The sequence below is a fragment of the Chelonoidis abingdonii genome, chromosome 2 (genome assembly GCF_003597395.2).
Source record: "Chelonoidis abingdonii isolate Lonesome George chromosome 2, CheloAbing_2.0, whole genome shotgun sequence".
In the NCBI taxonomy this organism is placed as follows: domain Eukaryota; kingdom Metazoa; phylum Chordata; order Testudines; family Testudinidae; genus Chelonoidis; species Chelonoidis abingdonii.
In genome coordinates this window covers 55,731,124-55,754,421 of record NC_133770.1, presented here as the reverse complement: position 1 = coordinate 55,754,421, position 23,298 = coordinate 55,731,124, and the positions used below count along the sequence as shown (strand labels likewise).

The 23,298-nt window shown below is 40.6% G+C and overlaps 1 protein-coding gene across 1 annotated transcript in view; it reads left to right on the top strand.

Annotated features, from left to right (window-relative positions):
* THSD7A (thrombospondin type 1 domain containing 7A) overlaps positions 1-18,565 on the top strand; it is a 553,675-nt gene extending 535,110 nt beyond the window's left edge. The window contains exons 26-30 of the mRNA XM_075062383.1: positions 4,887-4,982; positions 8,822-8,904; positions 9,310-9,520; positions 12,854-12,941; positions 14,675-18,565. Coding sequence (XP_074918484.1) covers positions 4,887-4,982; positions 8,822-8,904; positions 9,310-9,520; positions 12,854-12,941; positions 14,675-14,759 — 563 coding nt within the window. The 3' untranslated portion in view covers positions 14,760-18,565. The remainder of the gene's footprint in view (positions 1-4,886; positions 4,983-8,821; positions 8,905-9,309; positions 9,521-12,853; positions 12,942-14,674) is intronic.
* The last annotated feature ends 4,733 nt before the right edge of the window (positions 18,566-23,298 follow it).

Sequence of the window (23,298 nt, the reverse complement as noted above, 5' to 3'; positions counted from 1 at the left end):
TAGCACTGTGTGTGGCTCACGGTGTAATATTAACTTTCCATCCTCTCGGTCTCAACCTGTGGGGTCAGGACCCATCACTGTGTGGTCACGAGCTGTCAGCCTCCACTCAAACCTCGCTTTGCCTCCAGCATTTAGTAATAGTGTTAAATATATAAAAAGAGTGTTTTTAGTTTAAAGAGAAAGGCCACCAGATTGCTGTGTGAAGGGATTCACCATATAAAGTTTGAGAACCACTGATTAACCCCTCTGGGCCTCAGGAATGCAGGAGTAGGGGTTTCTCCCTTAGAGATAGGGTGGAGAAGTATATTGACTCTTCTCATGTTGATCCCTTCCACCAGTGGCTAATTTTAATGAAGCTCTCTCCCCTGACTAATCTCCCTATTCCTAATGTATAACTGGCCCTAATTTGACATTTGAGAAGGAAAGTGATAGGTAGCCCATAATGGAAAAGCTAACGTTTGGCTCTTTGCAAGCCTTCAATGCTGATGATTCGCGTGGGAGGCTGTGCCTCCAACGCTTGCCCTGATCCCTTGTCCGACGCCCACCCACTTCCTGCTCCTAACTGCACACCCCTCACGAATCCCCGACCATCTGCTTCCTTACTCCCCTCACACCCAGAGACACCACCCCTGCTTTCTGTCCCTGATCTGCCCACATCCCTATCCACCCCTGTGCAGTCCTGCAGACTCCGGACCCACCCCCGCCCAGTTCCCTTCCTCTGACTCCCCCCTCCGCCCCCCGCAACTTCTGCCTCCTCCCTGTCCCCTGACTGTCCCTGGGACTTCCTGCCCCTTAGCCAACCCCCTTGGTCCCAGACCCTTACCCCCGGCTCCCCCTTCTCCCAGAGCCTCAACGCATCCGGGAGCTTTGCTTGACAGCTGCAGCGTGGCTCCGGCGGGGCCTGAGCCCCTCCCCGCTCAGAGCCGTGTGGTCAGGGGGTGGGGCTGGGAGCTCCAGGCCGAGCGGAGGGAACTGAGCTCTGCCCGGAGCTCACAGCCCCGCCCCCTGACCACATGGCTCTGAGCGGAGTGGGATCAGGGGCCCCGCCGGAGCCACGCTGCAGCTGTCCTGGGAAGCTCCTGGATGCGCTGAGGCTCCGGGAGAGGGGTGGAGATGGGATCGGGTCGGGCTGGGGCTGGAGCCTCAGCCGTTCTCATAGAGGCCCCTGTGGAGCCCGGGGCCTGGGGCAAATTGCACCACTTGCCGCCCCCTCTGGGTGGCCCTGCTCCCTCCTATACTTATCTATGAAAGTTGCTTTCCTAACTGTAATCATCTCTACTAGAAGAGTGGGTGAGCTTGAGTCCTTTGTGGCAAATCTTCCTTACATGGTGTTTCATAGGGATAAAGTATTCTTGAGGTTGCATCTCAATTTCATCACAAAGGTTCCTTCTTAACTTCACCTGAATCAAACATATCACCTGCCTAAACTTCTACCCAAAGCTAATAATAACAGGAAGGACAAGCAGCAACACTCCCTGGATATACACAGGGTTCTAGCCTTCTACTTGCACCGGACTAGGCCTTTAGGGAGCCTCTGAGGTTCTTCATTTCCATAGCTGAGAAAATGAGGAGGAGAGCAACCTCTTCCCAAACCTCTCTAAATGGATTTCCAGTTGCGTCCTCCTTTACTATGAACATATTGATGCCCCGGCACCTCGATTTTCAGGATTCATTCAACCATAGCCCATGCTGCCTTGTTGGCATTCCTACGAGAACTGCAGGGCATTGACTTAGGGCTCCATTCACGCTTTCACTAAGCATTATACCCTGGTTCAGGCTTCTGCAGAGGATGTTTCTTTTGATTCAGTGATTCAGCGATCTGTGGTGCAGAACATTTTCTTGCACCCTTCTCCTCAATGAGCACTGCTTGAGAGTCACCCACAGTGAATATCAATAAGGACCAAAGAGAGGTTACTTACCTTATAGTAACTGGAGTTCTTCAAGACATGTGGTCCCTATGAGTATTCCACGACCCATCCTCCTTCCCTTCTGCTCATATCCTCACATTGTTTGTGGTAGAGTAGAGTAGGGACTAAAGGGATGGCCAGTCCACGATGTGCCTTACGCCCTCAGTTCAGAGCACCAGGAGGTATAAGGGTGCAGGCATAGACCACCAGACACTGCTATTGAAGAGTGGTAGCCATGTTAGTTTGTATCGGCAAAAAGAACGAGGAGTACTTGTGGCACCTTAGAGACTAACAAATTTATTTGGGCATAACCTCACAAAAGCTTATGCCCAAATAAATTTGTTAATCTCTAAGGTGCCACAAGTGCTGCTTGTTCTTTTTGCTATTGAAGAGATTTTTGGTCTCAGATGCATTGAGCGCATTTGCACCCCCAGTGAATACCCATAGGAATCACACATCTTGAAGAACTTAGTTACTGTAAGGTAAATAACCTTCCTTTATTGGCCCAGCTCTACTCCCTGAGTTCCAGTCCAATGCCTAAACCATAAAACCATCTTTTTCAGGAGTAACAAACCAACCTCATTAGAATAAGAGTACAACTTCTTATCGCTTCGTAGACATGTACAAATGAGAGCGTTAGAGTTAATCACATTCTTAAGAGCTTAGCTGGGTCAGGGCCAGAGTGCCGAGCACATTGAAGGATAGAGCCTGAAATGACTACTGGAGTCCTAATAGTTATTTGGTTTCTATCACTTCTACTAGTGTATGCTGCAAATTTAGAAACACTATATATGTCGCCCTTAGTGGGCAAGCAGAATCACACACCCCACCCATCTACTGGTCACTCCGGCATTCTACCTACTTAGCATTGGATTTTGCATCTAAAAGGGAAATAATGGCTTGTTCCCTACTTAAATAATTACTGTGGGCTGCTGTCATGGTATAATTCCCCACCCTGAACCTTAGCGTCCAAAAGATGGGGTATCAGCATGAATTCCTCTTAGCTTGATTACCAGCTTAGAACCTGTAGCGCTGCCACCAACCAGGAATTCCAGTGCCTGGTACACTCTGGTCCCCCCAAGACCTTGCCCGGGGAACCCCAAGACCCAGACCCTCTGTCTTCACAGCAATAACCTTTTCCCCACCGTTGCCCTCGCTAGGTCCCCCTGGGTTACCTGGGAGATCACTTGATTATCAGACTCTTGATCTTAAACAGATGAGGAAATGCATTTCCCTCTCCTTCTCTCTCCCTTCCCAGCACTCTCCCTGGAGAGGAGTAATCCTAACACAGAGAGAAAATTAACCTCTCTCTCCCTTCGCTCTTTACTCCTACAATTCCCTGGTGGATCCAGACCCAGTCCCCTGGGGTCTCACCAGAATAATAAAAAAAAACAATCAATCAGGTTCTTAAACAAGAAAAGCTTTTAATTAAAGAGAGAAAAACAGTAAAAATTCTCTTTGTAAATTTAAGATGGATTAGGTACAGGGATTTCAGCTATAGACACTGGGAATACCCTCCCAGCCTAAGTATACAAGTACAAATTAAAATCCTTTCAGCAAAATACAAATTTGAACTCCTCCCAGCAAAATACACATTTGCAAATAAAGAAAACAAACATAAGCCTAACTCACCTTATCTACCTAGTACTACCTATTCTGAATTTGTAAGAGCCTGTATTGGAGAGATTGGAGAGAAACCTGGTTGCACGTCTGGTCGCTCTCAGAACCCAGAGAGAACAACAACCAAAAACTAACAGCACACACAAAAATTTCCCTTCCTGCAGATTTGAAAGTATCCTGTCCCCTGATTGGTTCTCTGATCAGCTGACAGCCAGGCTTACTGAACTTGTTAACCCTTTACTGTCAAAAGAGATATAAAGTACTTCTGTTCTATTAACTCCTACTATTTGTTTATGACAGCTGCTATTTAATTTAAAGACTATTTCTACTACAGTAGTCCCTAAAGGCCGCACTGAAGATGGAACCCCATTGTCTAAGCACTGTACACACACATTGTAAGAGACAGTCCCTATGTCAAAGAGCTCACAGCCTAAATAGGCAAAGGGTGAGCAAGGAAACAGAGAGGCACTGAGAAATGAAGTAACTTTTGGCCAAGCTCACCCACGAGGTCTCCTGACTTCCAGTCCAGTGATCTCTCCTTTAAACAAAGGTTAGGGCTCAGCAGTCCTTAGGGTAATTTTCTCATTTCTCACAAGTGCTTTATTTCAGTTAATCATCATAGATATTTTCAAATGTAAGGAGTGTCAGGTTTATAGGTTAAAAAGAGTCAATCTCTTTGCACAATATTTATAGTAAATGTGTATGGAGTGTTTAAAAACACTAAGGACATGGCTACATTAGAGCTGGAAGGTGTACATGTCAGCTCCAGGAGACATCTGTGCACTAGCTCTGTCCGAGCTAGAAATGTACACCTGGAATTTACACCTTCTAGCTCTAATATAGACATATCCGAAGTGCCATTTACTGCCTTTGAGCCATATGCAGCACTTGCTGGGGACAGTGAACAGTACTTGTGTGCACTCAGTTCAAGGACAGTACCGTGGCCCTAAGTAATCAGAACAGTCATACATTTGTAATCCATTTCTGCTTTGCACTCATGTAACTCCCATTAGCATTAATTAAAATTATCCAAGAATAGAACCAATACACTTTTATAGTGCTAGATACTTCTTTTGTAGATAGAATGATTGCAATAGAGATAGCTATTCAAAAACAGAGAGAAAGGAGAACAAAGTTACAATAGTTTCAGAAGCATATTTGATGTAATGTTTTATTTGAACTGTCTCCAACACTGCATAAAAATAAGATCTGCATATAACACAACAGTTTTTCCCCCCTGGATTGTAGTTTTATTTACATATCTGATCTGCTGGTAGACATGTCTGTCAGCACTAAGTAACAGTGCATTTTCCCAGGGCTTTGTACAGTATTTCTGTTTGTGTCATGTTTTACATGCAGATGGTCAGTGTCACGAATACAAGTGGATGGCTAGCCCATGGAAGGGATCTTCTCGGACAGTATGGTGCCAAAGATCAGATGGATTAAATGTTACAGGTAACTATTATTTTTCTTTTTCTTACACAAAACTCAATCAGGCCATGAAAGAATAAAAAGGAGTTGGAGACATTGCTGCTCTTGTAAAAGGATTTGCAAATAATTATCAGATATTATATTTTCCAATAACAGTAAAAAGTAACTAAAAATTCAGTATTATTACTATTTTATGATTTTATTTGGCATAGTTTTATTTCAAGTTATTATATTATTCCATGGCTGGAAGTACTTCAAAGACCTTTTCCCAAGACTCGACTGATGACACTATGCAAAACCTACTGCTAGAGGGTAACTATAAAATAATGTCTTCCTCATGGCAGACTGACTATTTTACATTCTACTTGTGCAAAATGTTTATCCTCCACAAGCTTTAGGATTTCAAATCTCAATGGTTTCCATATTACACAAAGATCTTTTAATACAAATATGTATAGCATATATGCATGCAATATATATGTGTGTGTTTAATATATATACATATGCATGCATGAACAGAGGGAGAAAGACAGCTTCACGGTCGATAAGATGTTAAAATAATAAGCATCTGACATAAGGCCGTGAGTTAAACTAATGAGTTTAATTCATTCTTTTGCACAAAGGTGCTAAAGTAGTATGAGAAACATTACTGTGTGTATTTTGCTATTTGTGGTGTAATAACCAGGTACAAAAGGGTAAATTAAGGAATGTTCTGAGGTCTCTGACTTGAAGAAAAATGTAGTCCTTTTTCTTTATGTGGGTACATCAGATTCAGAGCTTTACTTAGTCTTAATTTTTTTAACTATTTATATGATTTCATAAGCACATGATCAGTGTCATTCAACTGAATGCATACAAATGGAACTTTAATCCATGGATCGCTGACAATGGTTACTGTTTGTCATGTCACTGGAACGCTGATTTGTGTATTGTCACCACAAGATGCTTAATAATCGTTTGGAGTCATCAAGTCTCTTGTGTAGGTGTCAATTCGCATTTGTAAAAATGTTAAAATGCATCCTCTTCACACTGGCTATTGCAGGCCCTGTCTGTATGCATATTACAAATCCATACAAAATTGTGTTAGCAGCTACTAGGGTCAAGCAATTTTTAATCTCAGTAATTTGGTCATGTACCTTTTTCCTTAATTTATGCCATGCACTAGTATCCTTGGATACTTATAAAGTGCTTTGTAAAACTGAATCCATTTCGGAGCTGTAAGGTTGTAAACAAAGTCTTTGGGGGGCACATCTTATTATTTTGATTTGGTTTATTGTGGTGGTAATGATGATTATCTGCGTGGTTTCCTCCCAGCTGACCTGCTTAGCTCCCAGGCTTGTGGGACAAAAGTTGTGGGTAGTCTGCATGCTGGCCTGTCTTGGAGTCAGGAGCCCCGAGGCTTCCAAAGTTCATGACTCCAGGGCGGACTGACCCAGGGCCAGGGCTGTGTTCCCTTTCACAGAAACTTTCTGAACGCTTTGAGTTTTATCATAGAAATGTAGGGCTGGAAGGGACCCTGAGAGGTCATTTAGGCCATCCCCCTGCGTTGAGGCAGGACCTAGACCATCCCTGACAGCTGTTTGTCTAACTGGTTCTTAAGAACCTCCATTGCGAGGGATTTCATAACCTCTCTTACTAACCAAGTCCTATACTTAATTATCCTTATAGTTAGAAAGCTTTGTTCCAAATTTGGAAATACAGAAGTTGTCCAAAACTAGGTCACTTTTCTCCACTCAGCTCTAAATAAAATCTTATATGGGCTTCTGGCCTTGATGGAACAAAGCACTTGTCTGGTTGACCAATGGTACTTCAGGAATGCTTAAGTAGTTTCCCCAGAGGGCCTCTTATGCATTGAACACAGAAGACTAAGAATCAGGGAACTTTTAGGTCCACCAAATATATGTTCAAAGTGTTGGGTATGCTTTGCAGTACCATCCATAGATCTCATTAAGAGATCAAATCTGCCCTCAGATACAGACATTGCTCTTGGCCTTGATTTCAGTAGGATTGCATATGTTCTTGTAAGGACAGAATGTGGCTTGGTGTCAACCTGTTCTTGGTACTGTATTTCTTTGCAGCTGCCATATTGCTTGGTTGGTTCTGAAATAGTTTATTTTTATTCATATATATTCAAATGTTGCATAGTAAATTATATTTCCATTTGTATTTATTTACTCAGATTTTATTTAGTTTGTCACAATATAGTTCTGAATAGTTGTTTGTTTTTTTATTCATTTAGGATGGTGTTTTCACAGATTCATTAACTCAAATTGAAATGGGTGGTGAGGCAGCTCTTTTCTGCAGCTCTCAGGATGACTGATACTTTGTTACATGGGTGCTTGCAGACATGTGCCTGGTACACACACCAGAGTGTAAAATTTTATTTCTTATGAGTGGGCAACATTTCTCATGGCAGGGTTTCCTTTATTCATCATCAGCTCTCCTGTTAACACCTGGCTTTATATAACTGCATCTAACTGCATCTTCTGTGGGAATGGCCATAGTCACTTATCAGGATTTCATCATCATTTCACACTAATACAGGGGTGGCTCCAGGCCCCAGCATGCCAAGAGCGTGCTTGGGACGGCATGCCACGGGGGGCGCTCTGCCGGTCGCCGGGAGGGCGGCAGGCAGGCAGCCTTCGGCGGCATGCCTGCGGAGGGTCTGCTGGTCCCGTGGCTTCGGTGGAGCCGCGGGACCAGCAGACCCTCTGCAGGCACGCCTGCAGGAGGTACACTGGAGCCGCAGGACTGGCGACCGGCAGAGCGCCCCCGCGGCATGCCCCCGTGCTTGGGGTGGCGAAATGTCTAGAGCCACCCCTGCACCAATAGAAGGGTGTAATTACTTTGGGAGATTTGGGACATAGTGCAGGCAGGTTGCAGTGGGTGGCCTCTAAATGTAAAAATTTTAAACTGCTTGGTACGCCGCCCTCTTTTCCAGGACAGAAGGAAACTGTCTAATAGCCATTTATTCTGAATAAAGTCAAAGGGTTGTGGCTGAAATGATACTGAAAGCCTGATCATGTGTATTGGTCCATAACAATAACTCTGCACTATACATAAGCCTGTAGCAATAAGAGTGAAGATTTCCATTAAGAGCAAAGGATTGGGAAAACTGAGCTCTTGATGTCAAAGGCTCAATAGTTATTTTGCTCTCAGTCCTTACTCCTTTAGGACATTTTTTTCCTCAGGAAACCTGTCCCATAACAGCTGCTTTATAACGGGCAAGGGAGCGCCAAATACATAGTGACTCCGTCTTCCTCCCTGCCCCCACCACCCAGTGTTTAGAAAATTAGGGAGTGGTGGAAACCAAATAGCCAATGACAAATTGGGAGATCAGTTTGACCTTTTAGATAAATTAATGGAGAAAGACAAAATATGCAGAGAAAAAAAAGAGCTTTAATGTTTCCCCATATAAAGCACCCTTTACAAAAATTACATAATCTTTCTCATGGCTTTCATGTAAGTACTAGTTAGAGCCATGAATACAAGAATATGATTACCCCCTGAAAAACAAAATGGCCCCCTCCCAAACACACGCACAAGCATTAACTATGGCTTGAGCAATCCATAAAAAGTACATAAAAATATTTGGCATGTCGAGCACCTTCTTCTAAAGTGCAGATCAATACAAATAAATCTGCCTGAAAGATTTCATGCAGAACTAAGAAAGGCATCCTCCTCCTGCTTTGGTACAGTAGTATCATCCTAAATTCACACAAGCAAGAAAGTTCCTTGTGATTTAAAAAAAAAGAAAGGGTCACTTGTGACATGCGGTATCAAGTACCATTTCATGGCTGAAGTCAGTAATTTCATTGGGGGTGAGGTGCTATTGTGTCAAAATCTGATTTTGTGTCCTACAGGGGGCTGTTTAGTGATGCGCCAACCAGATGCTGACAGGTCATGTAACCCGCCGTGCAGTCAACCCCATTCTTACTGTAGCGAGGTACGTGTCACTGCATTGGAACGGCGTTGTTTCAGTACTCTTACTGTACACTGCAACACAAAAACAGTGAAGGCTAAAAGCCTTTATATATGAAAAACAGTACATAGCTCATTAGTTTTCAAAATATTTTGCACAATAGAATCATGATTACTGAAGCATTTTCAGAGCTCTCCCTAGTGTTTAATTTTTTTAATCAACCTCAAATCATTAACCTTTACCATTAAATATGTAAAGTGCACTGCTTTGATTCAATAGGAGATGCCACACAAATACATCCAGAGGTGCCCTCCAAGCTAGTGCTCATTAAAACAATTTTCTCTTCCAGTCATCAATGTTGTCCTGATTTATAGCACTCGGAGAGCTGTGTTTTTCTGCTACACAGTGTAAAACACTTGTTCCCTACAGACTAGAACATGTGGTTGTGAAGAAGGGTACACTGAAGTAATGTCCTCTGATGGCACACTCGAGGAGTGCACACTCATCCCTGTGGTAGTGATCCCCACTATGGAGGACAAAAAGGGAGATGTGAAAACCAGTCGAGCTGTGAACCCCACCCAGCCATCCAGTAACCAGTCAGGACGAGGAAGGACCTGGTTTCTGCAGCCTTTCGGACCAGGTGAAGTTATTACATGAGCAGTTGATGCTAAGTACTGCCACAGCATTTGGCACGTAAGCTGCTCTGATGCCAAAAGTCATTAAACGATTATTTAAGGAGGCAGTCATCTGCAAGGACTGAACAAAAAGAAAGAGGCATAAGTAACTCCACCCTTTGCTGCTGCTGCATCAGTATATTTAATTAAACTGTATATTACAGAAGGGATAGAATTTTCTTCCCTTATATTTCTTGTTTGAAATTTTCCAATGAGAAGAACTGGAAATACTGTAGAGGGAAAATACTGTGAAAGGCCTGGGAAATAGTCACAGTTTGCAGCACTTACTGGATATCAGATTAGGCAATTGATGTAAAAAATATGACTGATAAAACTGTCAGGAGGCCGAAACACTCTAAAGACTACAAGGACCTGGATGCCTTTTTTCCCCACTGATACCACTGGTATGGTTGTGGTTTGTAGAAGATGTAAACATTTTAGCAGGTCAGGTTTTCATCTGAAAGTTTTATTATACTTATAATGTTCTCAAACATCTCAGCTAGAAGTATCTGCATCACCACTTAAATGCTATAGTAATGAGAACTATAGAAACATGTTAGATGAACAGATTTTGTCTTGATCTGATGCAACTACTTTTCTAGCCTGATCTTTTTAGAGGTCCACAATAGTAGTTGTTTGTATTGTGGTAGTACCAAGTAACCCCAGTCAGGGACCAGGACCCCATTGTGTTAGGCACTGTACAACAGAAAAAAGGTATAGTCCCTGCCCCAAAGAGTCAGTACTTTTAAGTACTGCTCCACCATGAAAAGAACTTTAATCAAAACACCATGCTTCCCTAAACAAGTGCCTCATATTTCTTACATGCTATCTCATTCCCTGTAATTCTAACTGACCTGACCTAAAATCTCAACTAATAGCTAGTATTACCCCAAAGCGAGAGAGAATTCCGTTCAAATAAACATCTAGACACTTGGATGTTCATCCCTACAAAATTTCCAGTACTTCCTGATTTCAGCTAAAATGGAAATACCAGTTACCGCAAGTGAAACATGAATAGCACGGAAACAGTCTCTGTTGTTTCAGTCATTCCACTTTTGGTGAAAACCAGGAACATGGGAGCAAAAGTAAAAAGCAAGCAAATGTTTTGAATTCTGAATAGGTTTACTTGATTCAGTTCCAATTTTGATTGAACATTTAGATCATTCTTATTTTATCTAAACCAATACTCCCATCTCTAAAAATTATTCCACCTAGTTCTGAAAGAATCATCGTAGACAGTTTTTTTTGAAAATTTCCAGATAACATTATACAACTTGAACTTTGGCTTTAGCTGTAGATTAACAAAAAGATCAGAAATTGTAAATGATCCTTCCCCCTTCGCCCCGCTGCCTCCCACCCCAAAAAACCTCACCGCCTTGCTGAATATAAGTAACCCTGTAAGGAAAACACTGAACACTTTAATCATAATGAAATCTGAATTGCTATCACTTCCAATATTGGATAAGTCAGGGCAAATCTACTGCCTCAGTCCATCTTTAATGGATCAGTTGTTTCATTGCTTCAGGTTATTAAATTTTATTAGCTCCATTACATTAATTCAGCGAAAATGCTTTTCTGTTAATTAATCTAAATCAAGTAGTCTGCATGACTGCTATCCCTGGGTTGTTAGATAGTGTAAAACCTGTGTACCTACCTATGCAGCAGCAGGGAAGGCTCCTGGGAAGTGTAGGAAGCAAACTCGGTGTGACTACATTTATCATTATTAAGCTGTAAAAAGCTCCATTGTAACCTTCACTGAAATAGCTTTTTGGTTCTGTAAAGTTATCAAAGTACTATAAAGGGTTGGCTTGAAGCTCACAATTTCACCAATACTTGCTAGGTATGATATTGAAAACAACACCACATGAACAGAGAGTGGTTTGTTCTACCCTCCATGGGCATATTTTGCCCTAACACACATTACACCCTATACCATCCTATTGACAGTACTGAGGATGTATATGGTATAGTCAAGGCATAATTTGACCCCTTGTGTGTAAAATAATTCACACAAATGTGATTGGGATGTATCATATGTGCATTGACAAGAAAATTCATGTGGGTATATATGTTCTAGTCAGCCTACTGCATAAGAATTTGTTTTCAAATATTAGATTCACTTTAAGGGCAGGTGGGACATATTTTTTCTGAGCTAGTGCAATGTCAAATTAGTTCAAACCTAAACCTATTTTTAAAAAGGACATGTGAATAAATACTCCTTCTCTCTAACCTTTTCTGAAATCCATCTTGGGGCTCAGCAGGTCACAGAATCTTTTCCGGGTCAGTTTCCGTCTTCACATTTCAGGAGTTGCAAAGTTTCCCCAAAGTCAAATAGGGACAGTGCATTATGAACACTTTCAATCTTCAGCAGTGAACCCCAGATTATGAAAGATTTATTCCAAGCATTCAGCCAAAACCCACTAGAGAGTTAGAGCAGCTTTCTCCCTCTTTCTCCACAGAAGAGAGGGGTGTTCATTTGGGGCTGTTGGAGCCTGTTTGATGTCAGGGGAAAAGAAGAGAATGTGATATGTCTTGTAATTATAGGCATGTAAAACCGAGCTGTGAAGATATAAGATCCTTGATAACAGCAGACTATACTTTTGCTTTTCCTTAAACTAGAGGCCAACAATAAGTTTGAGGGGTGGGGAGAGGAAGGAAGATGTTCTAACAATGCAATTAAAAAGGAATGAATCAGAAGATCATTGTCTAGGTATGTAGCAAGGAAAACTGTTGTACTCAAGACAAAGTACAGACTGTATCAGACACTAGACTGGTCACTAATGCTATCTGAAAAGAGAAAAATTAATGTGAAAATAAGAACATGTAGATTAGTCTGCCAAAATAAAAGTTGCACTTAAAGTGTTTCCCATTTCTCCTGAGTGAGGAGTACAACACTTAAAATTGCACTCACTCCACAGGATTACCTCCTGCGAACTAACACAGTTCACATCACCCCGTTTCTCCCGTGTCCACCTGCTCTGTCCTGATAAGCAGGCGGCCTATTGAAAAGTACAGCATGAGTGCACACTCAGTACAAGATGAAACAAGATTCTGGGCCTTTTGGGTGGTTGTCCTGCTCACGACTGGCAGTGCTCACTTGTAAATCAAACCAAACTGCTCTAACATTCAGCCTTGTCATCTTGAGAGTGTTTTTAACCAAACCTGTAACTGAGTAATCTAATAACCCTTATACATATTATGCTTTAATGCTGCCTCTGCAGACAATTATTATTGCTATTCAAGCCTGCAATGCAACAAGACTAACCTGTAAACTAATGACTAACATTCATTCCTTTTAGATGGGAGGCTGAAGACCTGGGTTTATGGCGTAGCTGCTGGTGCATTTGTTTTACTCATCTTTATTGTTTCTATGATCTATCTAGCCTGGTGAGTTCTTTAATTATTCCTAAATGAACTAGTGTCACATGGACTGTGGATTGAGCATTTCACTGAATCTGATTCAGATATGGGAACTACATCGAGTATGCAGTCTTCAGAGTTTAGTGTGCATGTGCTTTTGCCCAAATTGAGGTTACCGGCAGTTGCTACTTATGTGTACTTTTTCAGTGGATTAACAACTTTCTTGAGGCCTGGAAAATACTGTTTTACAAATGAGCCACGTTAAAGATGTCGTTAGTAGTTGTGTGCACTTAAAGACAGTTGCACTGGAGACATTCAATTTGTCTCCATTAAGAATTACTGTATTAACACCCAAAATAATACTCCTGCAGCTGTGTTTTTGGAGGTGTAACAATCCTCTCCCCTCAAAAAAGTGGCCAGGTAAGGCCAATCTAATGTTTTTCCCTATGAATGGTACAAGAGGTATATTGGGGTGCCCAAATTTTGTGACCAAATGTTGACATAGCAACTTACCAGGAGCCTGAGGTATAATATCCCTGTACATATTATGCATACATGCTATGGGCCAGATCTTAGCCTCTGTGGTTGCTTTGTGCCAAGACTAGTGCAAAGCTTGTAGATCTAGCTGCCCGTGGATTCCTGCAGTATGGAGGAATCACTGGGTTTGGTTAGGACCAATATAGCAGCTTCTGTGTGATCCCACTGGTGGTGAAGGTGACATGGCCAGGGAAAAGAGTGTTTGGCTGGAACACAAACAATTCTTAACCACTGGAATGGCTCCTTTTGGGGACATAGGTAGATGAAGCAATTTTGCATAGCCCTCAAGCAACTCTAAACTGAACTTCAGAGCTGGGATGGGGTGGTATAAGAGTGGTTTAAATATATTTTCATGCCCTGCCCAAGTGAAGCTAACAGTTAGGGTTTATGTGTATTAATCTAAGATTACCAGTGCAGGAGAATGAAATACATTTTGTTTGTGCATTTTAGATATTTACATGTGTGTCGACTGTATTTAAAACACTACTAAATTAAAATCTAAATTAAAGATAACTAGAGAGTGGGTATCCATGCAGTATAGGCATTCCCTATCTGATGATACCATTTAGAATTAATCTATTCACTGCTGCCAGTATATGTATTTTGGAGGATGTACCAAGATGCACTAGTCAAAAAGTTCTTGTTGGAGTTAGTGTGTTACAGCAACAGGTATTTAACTCAATAATGTAAATGATTAATTTCAGGCACCATATTCAGATCAAGTTAATGATGAAAGAATACGACCAGTGATGGGCCAGAACCTCTAATCTGAACCCCTTAAAATTTCAAGGGAAGTTAAGATATTTAGGTTCCAGATCACATCTACAACTGGAAGGAGCCTGGCTGTGGTTTTGATGCAGCCAACATTTTGCACAGAAAGCAAAATACTATTCAAAATGTTGGGCATTTCTCACCATAGTGCGATCTTGCAAAATTTCCCACCACATTCATGGTTTTGGTATAGTCATATATCAGAACCAAAATCTAATCTTGATTCAAACATTCAGCCTCTCTCTGAAAATTTGGTATTTAAAGAGACCGGCTTTGGGATGTTTAAAGGGGTTATTTCAGATGAAACTGAGGATTTATACACTTAGATTTTACCTACAAACCATCCATCTAGTTTATAAATAATTACTATACCACATTAGTTTTTCATTTACAGAGAGAGGTTGGTTTTTAAAGCTGAATTTATTTTCTAATAACTTTATTAATTGTTTCAGCAAAAAGCCAAAGAAACCCCAGAGAAGGCAGAACAATCGGCTGAAACCTTTAACACTGGCTTATGACGGAGATGCAGATATGTAAAATATAACTTTCCATTGCAACAACTGGATTCTACATTACTGTGTTGAAATCAGAGGGTGTCCAAAGGCACAGGGGCATGCTACAGAGTGGATTTTAGGTGTTTTTGTTTGTTTTTTAAGAATTGCACCATAAAGCAAAGAAGAATGGCTTTCACAATGCCCATGGATATTCAAGGCATTATTGCTTTTCTCTAAACCATGAGCACAGAGAGTTCTGGCAGATTGGAAACATTAATGTGGTTTTCTGAAACTGTCAAAACCACCCTAGTCTCCAAACCACTATGGCTGACTTAGTATTCACAGTTGAGAGCCCTGATGCCAGACTTACCTTCACCATTAACCAAGTATAATCACTGAGCATGAAGAGTTTGTACCAAGCTGTCTATAACTCTTTATATTCAAGCATAACATATATACTCAGTTGATGCATATGTATTATTCTGTCGAATTATATTCTTGTTAAAGAGCATTTTAGTGCTTAATAAGATGTTAACTGAGAAGATTGAACAAGTTCAGGATCTTGGCAGTTGTGTAGCTTGTGTTAACCTGCATTTCAGAGGGCAAAAATTCTCTTGCAAGACTGTTCTATTATCACTCCAAAGTATCTAGGAAGGAAACATCCTCAGATTCAGTATTTTATAGTGGTTACTGCCTGGAAAAATGAATACCTGGTGTAAATGTTACAATATGTTTCTACTTTCTCTAACTCTCAAACTGTTGCCTGCATCTTTTTTGCTACATGTAAGGCAAATTTTTGCACTATATTAGTGCAGCATGATATGCACTTAACTAGTATTGCCATAGAAACTGCCTCTTTTCAAAAAGGATGACGATGCATCTTGTGCCAGGAGTGTCAAATAGGCATTTAAGTTCTTGAATCCTGAAGAGAGTAGAGTTCAGCTTGGACTGTGACTGGATGGAATCAGCTAATACATGTACTGTATACACTGTTTCTCATCACAGCAACCATTTTGTAGTCTATATCATGGCAGTAATATAAGTGTCTAGTTTATTGCCCCATCTACTTATACAACTGTAGATTCTCCAGTTGGTTTCTAATTGTACTTTGAAGGCTGTTTATGACTAGATTTTTTATATTTGTTAACTTTGTTAAAAAAAAAAAAAAAAAAGTGGTTGCCCTCTCATCTTGCGTGAAATATTCTGATTATTTGTTCAGCTAAAAAAAAGAAAATGTGTTGCTTATTTTTCCTCTCACTAGCAAAATAATTGCCATCGTAGCTGTCAATGCAAAACTTTCCATTTAGTTAGGATAACTAAATCTTTACCTTTCATTATTCAGCTAAACTCTTAAAAGTACTGGTTAATGAAGAATATCAAAATATTTGCCTCACTAAACAGTCAGATAACTTTTTCTCAACTCTGGTAGTATAACAGTTCATTGGCACTCATTTCTTTACCCTAGTACATCCCTAGAGCTTTTCACTGTTATGCTTCCAAGATGAAGCATGCGGTACTACCATTGTAGCTGTCTACACCTGTCACATACAAGACTCATGACCTGAGAGGCCTTACTCTACCAGAATGGCTTCTAGGTGTAGCCTAAAAAAAATGTATAAATGACTGTGCTATTACCAAGCGATATAATGTCAAGACTTTATCACGCAACCTTTCAAAAAAAATGTTGTCTAAATTCAGTATTAGTTTCTCAGGTCTTTTAATAACCTCCACCGTTCCTGTGCACCAGTTTTTGTACAGCCAGTAAAACTACACACTTTGCCAACTTTGGGCTGGCTCACGTGTCCACTGAAATCAATGGGCAGCATGAGTCCTTATTCCATGTCAAATTATCATTGAAATCAGTGCATTTTGTTCAAAAATCAAAAGTAGAGTATGGTAATACCAGTGTTTTGATCACTATGATATTGATCATCTTCTCCTAATGCATAGATAAGAAGAGAACAGATGAGTGTGTCAATTAGCAATAGGCATTTGCGCAGGTTCAATTTCACACCTTACACCCCAATCCTGCAACTTGTTGGTGGACTGCCAGATCTGCCCAACACTCCACAGAACTCAGTATGGCTCCTTGCTGCAGCAGTAGTTCACTTACATACATCAAGTTGCAAGATTGAGGCTATAATCTTACATCATTTCATATAGACTTCAGGGCAAAAAAAAAATTATGTACAAAGTTAAGTTCTTTGAAGTGTTTGAATGAGAAAAAAATAAAAAGTTAGTTCTTACTCTATCAGATAGACAAAAAAAATAGACAGTGGGAAAGTTATCAAATTGCAAATAAACTTTAAAAATATGATGATGAAACTTGGTCATAGATTGATTAATTACCTTGGGAAGCCCATTTCTGGGTTATGAATTGTTTCAGGCTAACATGTCTGTCAGTGAGGAGGGTTCTTTAAACTGGCAACAAGTTACCACTATTAATTACACGGGCTAGTCTTTTAGCACCACTGTAGTGCTCACCATGATGCCTGTGTGACCTGAACATTCAAAATTTCCAAATTAAAGGTTTGCTATCATCTGTTGCTCCCATTACTATTGCTAAAACACAGACAAAGAATGGGTGTTTGGCTTTTACAATGTATACAAGTATTTTATGAGATAAGAAAATCAAGAGCTGGTACAGATCAGCAATTGTATTAAATTCTGTGTTTCATAAAACTGGAGCCAGACTAGGCTATTCTTTCTTTATGAAGAAAAGCAATTTTTTAAAAAAGATGTTTCGGCCATGAGGAGAGTTGTAAGTCTTTAAATCTAAAAGTTACAAAAGGAGGTCAAGTCCTATAAGTATGAAACAGTAAAATAAATAAAGCAAGTTTCGTATAGAACGAAGAGTAATTTGCTTTAAAAACCAGAGTGCTTCTACAAATCCAGTGCCTAAAGCAGCCACTACTGTAGTTTGTTAGTTTATGGAAGTAATGTTTCCAGTGATCAAGTGTCTCTAAACCATTCAGAAAATAGCTGAGTAGGTATTTTCTTGTTGGTGTGGTGGTTTGTAATTTCCTTTAAAATCTGTAGTTTCTAGATTACTGTGTCTGCTTTGAGTCCTGGAGCAGTTTCTTTTCAAAGCTTTGCTGATACTGCACAAGCTTCTGTATGTTTGCTACAATGCACCCATTTTAAAATTCCCTTTCTGCCACCAAAGTGTAATAAAGTCCATTTTCCAATGTAACAATCTGAAAAGACCCACTTAACTACTTTGTATAAATCACTGTAAAATATACCTTGGATGAAACTGAAATCTGTCTTTTACCTTTATGTAAATCGTGCTCACCCAAAGTTAAGAGTTTATTTTGCCTAACTTAATTTACTTGAATATTTATTTTGTAGAATAAGGAGGCAGCTGTCTGAGGAATGTTTACTTTTTTTTTTGGTTAATGTTAATTTGTAAATTGTGTAATGCATTTTTATTTTTTAAATTATGTATATTCTTTTTAATGCACAAAATGTTTACGTACAACTACTGCAAATTTGTGTATATTGTCACTAAGCTTTATTCAGTTAATATAGATGGCATGTGAAAATGTAACAAGGCTTACATTTTCATGTGGGTTCTTTTTATGTAACTGATGTATTGCTGACAATAAATATAAACACAATCATTTTCACGTGTCTGTTTTTGAATGATTTTGGCTGTGGTGGAGGGAGATGCTAATAAAAGTCCATATCCCTAAAATATTGCCATCTTTGAAATATTATTTTTACTTGAAAGTAAATTGCAAAGCTATTCCTTTAAAAAATAAAGAGGAAATTGTTTACTCTCACAAGACCAGACATCTAGGCCCATTCCTGAAGTCCTTACTTAGGCAAAACTGTGCAACGACTCAAGAAAAAAACTGCAGTGTCAGGATCTCTCTGAGTATGAATAGATAGTTTAATGTCAGATTCTGCTGCTCCTTTCCTGAACTCAAAACTTGGTTCTTAAAAAGAAATGTCAGTGGAAAAGTCATTTATAAAAATATTGGGACAGATCCAACTTCCACTAAAAGATTCCCATTGATTTCACTGGATCTGGCACCGTGTTGAGTAAAAGATCAAAACAGAAACAAAACCCCACACCATAATGGATTACTACTTTGTCATGTGCAGCATGGGTGTTAAATGCATGATGGTCAAAATAATCTCAGTCTTTTCTTCCCAGCAAATCCACTACAGATTTCTAGGGTTTAGAAGAAACTCTGAAGTTTTCTGGAGATTGTCTGTATGTTCCCCAAAATAGTTCAATTATTTTTTTAATGACCATTTCTGAGGTATATTTTTATCCACCAGTTCAGTATATACCTCCTTCCAGCATTACAGGCCCACTTTTTAAAAAGTGTCTCTCTTCCCGCCCCCCCCCCGCCCCACCATGGTGTGTGTCTGTTTAGTTTCATAGTGCAGTGAAATAGTTTTGCAAAATCAAAGACCATTTTTTAAAATTCAGTCCTGTATGTCCATAGGATTTGTCAAAACCAGGATGCGTTGCTAGCTGCACTACATATTGTATAAAATAAAAAAGTGTACTTTTTTTATTAAATAAAATTGCCATATGTTGCACTGTGACTATTCCTCAGGGCATATTCTGTTAATAGTAGAAAGAGCTGTGCTCCCATTTTCAGTGTTCTAACATGCCTCCACTTTAAACAACTGGTGAAACATTTACACACAGTGCATTAGTCTGCACTAGAGGTGTGTAAATTCTAATGTGCACTAACTGGCCTGTGTGGACCCTGCTGGTGCCCAGTAAAAGTTCCCTAGTGCACATGAATATAGTACTCTTTGAAACAAAAGGATATTAATGTGCACTGGGGAACTTTTAGTGTGCAGCAGCAGGGTCCATACAGGCCAGTTAGTGTGCACTAGAATTTACATCTATCTACTGCAGACTAATGCACCACACAGACAAGCCCAAAGACATGTTAATACATTTCATAGATAGGAAGCTACTTGCTCCATCTGAATTTGTAAGCCACACTGTAACTTGTAATTCAGTTTGAAACCAGGATACATACCTCTTCCTGAGGAAGACTTCCTTTGAGAGACCATGAAAGTAAGCGCAGTTTTGATTAAAAACATAAATCAGTATATTTTGTAGGAGATATAATGCTGGGGATGCATTAGAAAAGAACCTACACGATCATTCTACAGCTTCTTTCCCCTCTAAAGGACTTTGTTGTTCCCTACGAGAGCTCTGCAAATAAGTCTATGGTCCCCTTACCTCGTTGTTGCAACCCTCCTCGTCTTTATTGCAACTCTCTCCCCATCATCTCTCTGCTTTTTTCTTTGTAATAGCAACAGTCACAATGCCCAGAAAATTAACACTACCTAAAGTATCCCTCCAAAACCATTTACAGAATGCAATACTCATGCTTTGGAAAGATCTTTTTTTGTTGTCACAAACCAAAGGACCATAACCAAGTTGATATTAGATGTATCTAACCCACTTAACTGTCCTTTTGCAGACACCTTGCTTTGTCTTTTTGGCAGACTCCTTCCTCAAGCAATGAGTGCAGTCCTGTTTGTCTGCAGAGCCTTCTCCAATCAGCCAATCTGAAATTTTCTCATAGCAATTGCAGGTCATTTCATATTTTATCGCAGCTGGGTGATTTCAAGGCAAATAAGGAACCTCTGGGACGATTCTTTTCTTTGGTTCTCAATAAGATACACTGGTGAATGAATCTGAGCTTACCATTACTGGTACAAGAGCCCTTTGCTCCAGGGCCACACTCAGAAGGGCTACCTGATATTTAAAATGTGATACTTGGCAAAGATTTCTTTCTGAAATGTTGAAACACCAGTTCTTCTTCAAGTGAAGGTTCCTATTTGTATTCCAAAGACGGGTGCACATGCACACCATGTGCTGGAAGTTTTTCAGCAGGCGTGTCCATTGACCCACACAGCGTCTTAACCATGCTGCATGGAAGGTAATAAGAGGCTGTGAGGTGTGATGCCCTCAGTTCCCTCTTACCACATGGTCAGAGTCGGAATCCTCTCTTCAGGCTAGTTGCCGCTATGAGAACAACAGTTCATTCTAGATAGATATTTACATAAGTAAGAAGCAGCAGCAGAACTAAGTTAGTTATATAGTAGCACCATATGGGGCCTCCCCGTCCCCTTTGGGGGATTATGACTCATCTCCTGGGGTTCAAGAAGTGCACCTTGTGTCCTTGCTCATTCTCTGTGAGCTACGAGCACATGTGTTGTCTCTACTGTCTAGGCGAGACGCACCTTGTCACCTTGCGATATCTGCAAGTCCTTCCCATCAAGGACCTGTGGTGCTTGACTTCTGTGCCTCTGCAAGTTCCTCATGGTGGAGACACTCCAGCTTCGTGCAGAGTCTGATCCTGGGCAATCAGTGCCAATTGTGCACCACCCCTCACCAGTGGTGAGCGCTCCACTCTCGGCTTCACGCCCAGATCAATCAACACCACTAAGACATGAGAAGGCTTACAAGAAGAACTAAAAGCATTCTCATGAACACTTCAGCAGCTGCGCATCTGAACACGCCTGTACTGTTGTCTCTGCCTCCTTGGCCACATGGCAGCTTGCACCTATGCAATACTGCATGTGTGTCTCCCTATGCGTTGCCTATAACTGTGGCTTCTCTCAGTCTGCAGGCCCCACATCACCCACCTGGACTTGTCCTTGACTGTCATCAGCTCGGTCTGCTCCTCTTTTACCTGGTGGACCAGTCCTACCAAAGTGCTCCGAGGCACCCCATCCCCATGACTACCCTCACCACAGATGCCTTCCTGGCAGGGTGAGGCACACACCTGGCTACAGGGGAAATGGACTCACAGGTAGGCGGCCTGCAATCAACACACTAGAGCTGCGCATGGTCTGCCAGGCCTGCCATGTGTTCCTGCCTCTGCTCTGCAACCAATATGTCTAGATCCTTTTTTTTGGCCTACCTACTTATACTTTTACACTTGCCTTGCCAGAGTTTATGCTCCTTTCTGTTTTCCTCACTAGCATGTAACTTTCAATTTTTAAAGGATGCCCGTTTGCCTCTTCCAGCTTCTTTTACTTTGTTGTTTAGCCATAGTGGCACTTTTTTGGTCCTCTTACTATGTTTTTTAATTTGGGACATATTTTAATTTGAGCCTCTATTATGGTGCTTTTAAAAGTTTCCAGGCTGCTTGCAGGCATTTCACTTCTGTGACTGTACCTTTTAATTTGTATTTAACTAGCTTCCTCATTTTTGTATAGCTCCCTTTCTGAAATTAAATGCTAGTATGATGGGCTTCTTTGGTGTTCCCCCACAGGGATATTTAATTATATTTTGGTTGCTATTACCAAATGGATCTTGAACCAGATTCTGTGCTCCACTTAGGACTAAATCAAGAAATCTCTCTCCTCTTGTGGGTTCCAGCACTAGCTGCTCCACAAAGCAGTCTTTTATGATGTCAAGAAATTTTATCTCTACATCCCTTCCTGAGGTGACGTACCCAGTCAATATAGGGATAGTTGAAATCCTCCATTATTACTGAGTTTTCTATTTTTATAACCGCTCCATTCTACCAAAGCATTTCACAATTACCATCCTGGTCAGTAGTATATTCCTGTCATAAACAGATAGTTAAGGGTTAATGTCTCTTTTACCTGTAAAGGGTTAACAAGCTCAGTGAACCTGGCTGACACCTGACCAAAGGACCAAGCGGGGTACAAGATACTTTCAACTCTTGGTGGAGGAAAGTCTTGTTTGTGCTTTTTGGGTTGTTCTTTGTTCTCTCTTGGAGTTAAGAGGGGCCAGACACGCAACTAGGTTTCTCCAATCTTTCTGAAACAGTCTATCATGCTCCAAATAGTAAGTACTAGATAGAAGGCAGAGTAGTCTTTGTTTGTTTTCCCTATTTGCAAATGTGTATTTTGCTGGAAGGATATTTTTTCCTCTGTTTGCTGTACATGTATCTTAAGCTAGGGGGAGGGAGTCCCTCTAGTCTATATAAGCTGAAGACCCTGTAAACATTTTCCATCTTGGTTTTACAGAGAGAGGTTTTTTTTTTTACTTTTTCTTTCTTTAATTAAAAGCTTTCTTTTTTAAGAACCTGATTGATTTTTTTCCTTGTGTAAAACTCAAGGGGATTGGGTCTGAACTCACCAGGGAGTGGTGGGGGGAAAGGTTAATTCCTCTCTCTTTTAGGATCCAAGGAGTTCGGATCAGTGTATCTCTCAGGGAAAGTCTGGGAGGGGGAAAAGGTTTATTTCTCTCTGTTTTAAGACTCAAGGGATTTGAGTCTTGGGTTCCCCAGGGAAGGTTTTTGGGGGACAGAAAGTGTACCAAAACACATTTTTGGTTGGTGGCAGAGTTATCAGATCTAAGCTAGGAATTAAGCTTAGAAGGGTACATGCAGGTCCCCACTTTCTGGACGCTAAAGTTCAAAGTGGGAATAATACCTTGACAATTCCTCTTCCTATATTCTTATTATTCAAGTATGGAACTTCTATCCATAGTGATTCTATGGTAGTTTGAGTCACTTAAAATTTTTATTAGACAGTAACTCCTCATTTAAGGTTGTAGTTATGTTCCTGAAAAATGCGACTTTAAGCGAAACAGTGTTAAGCAAATCACTTTCTCCATA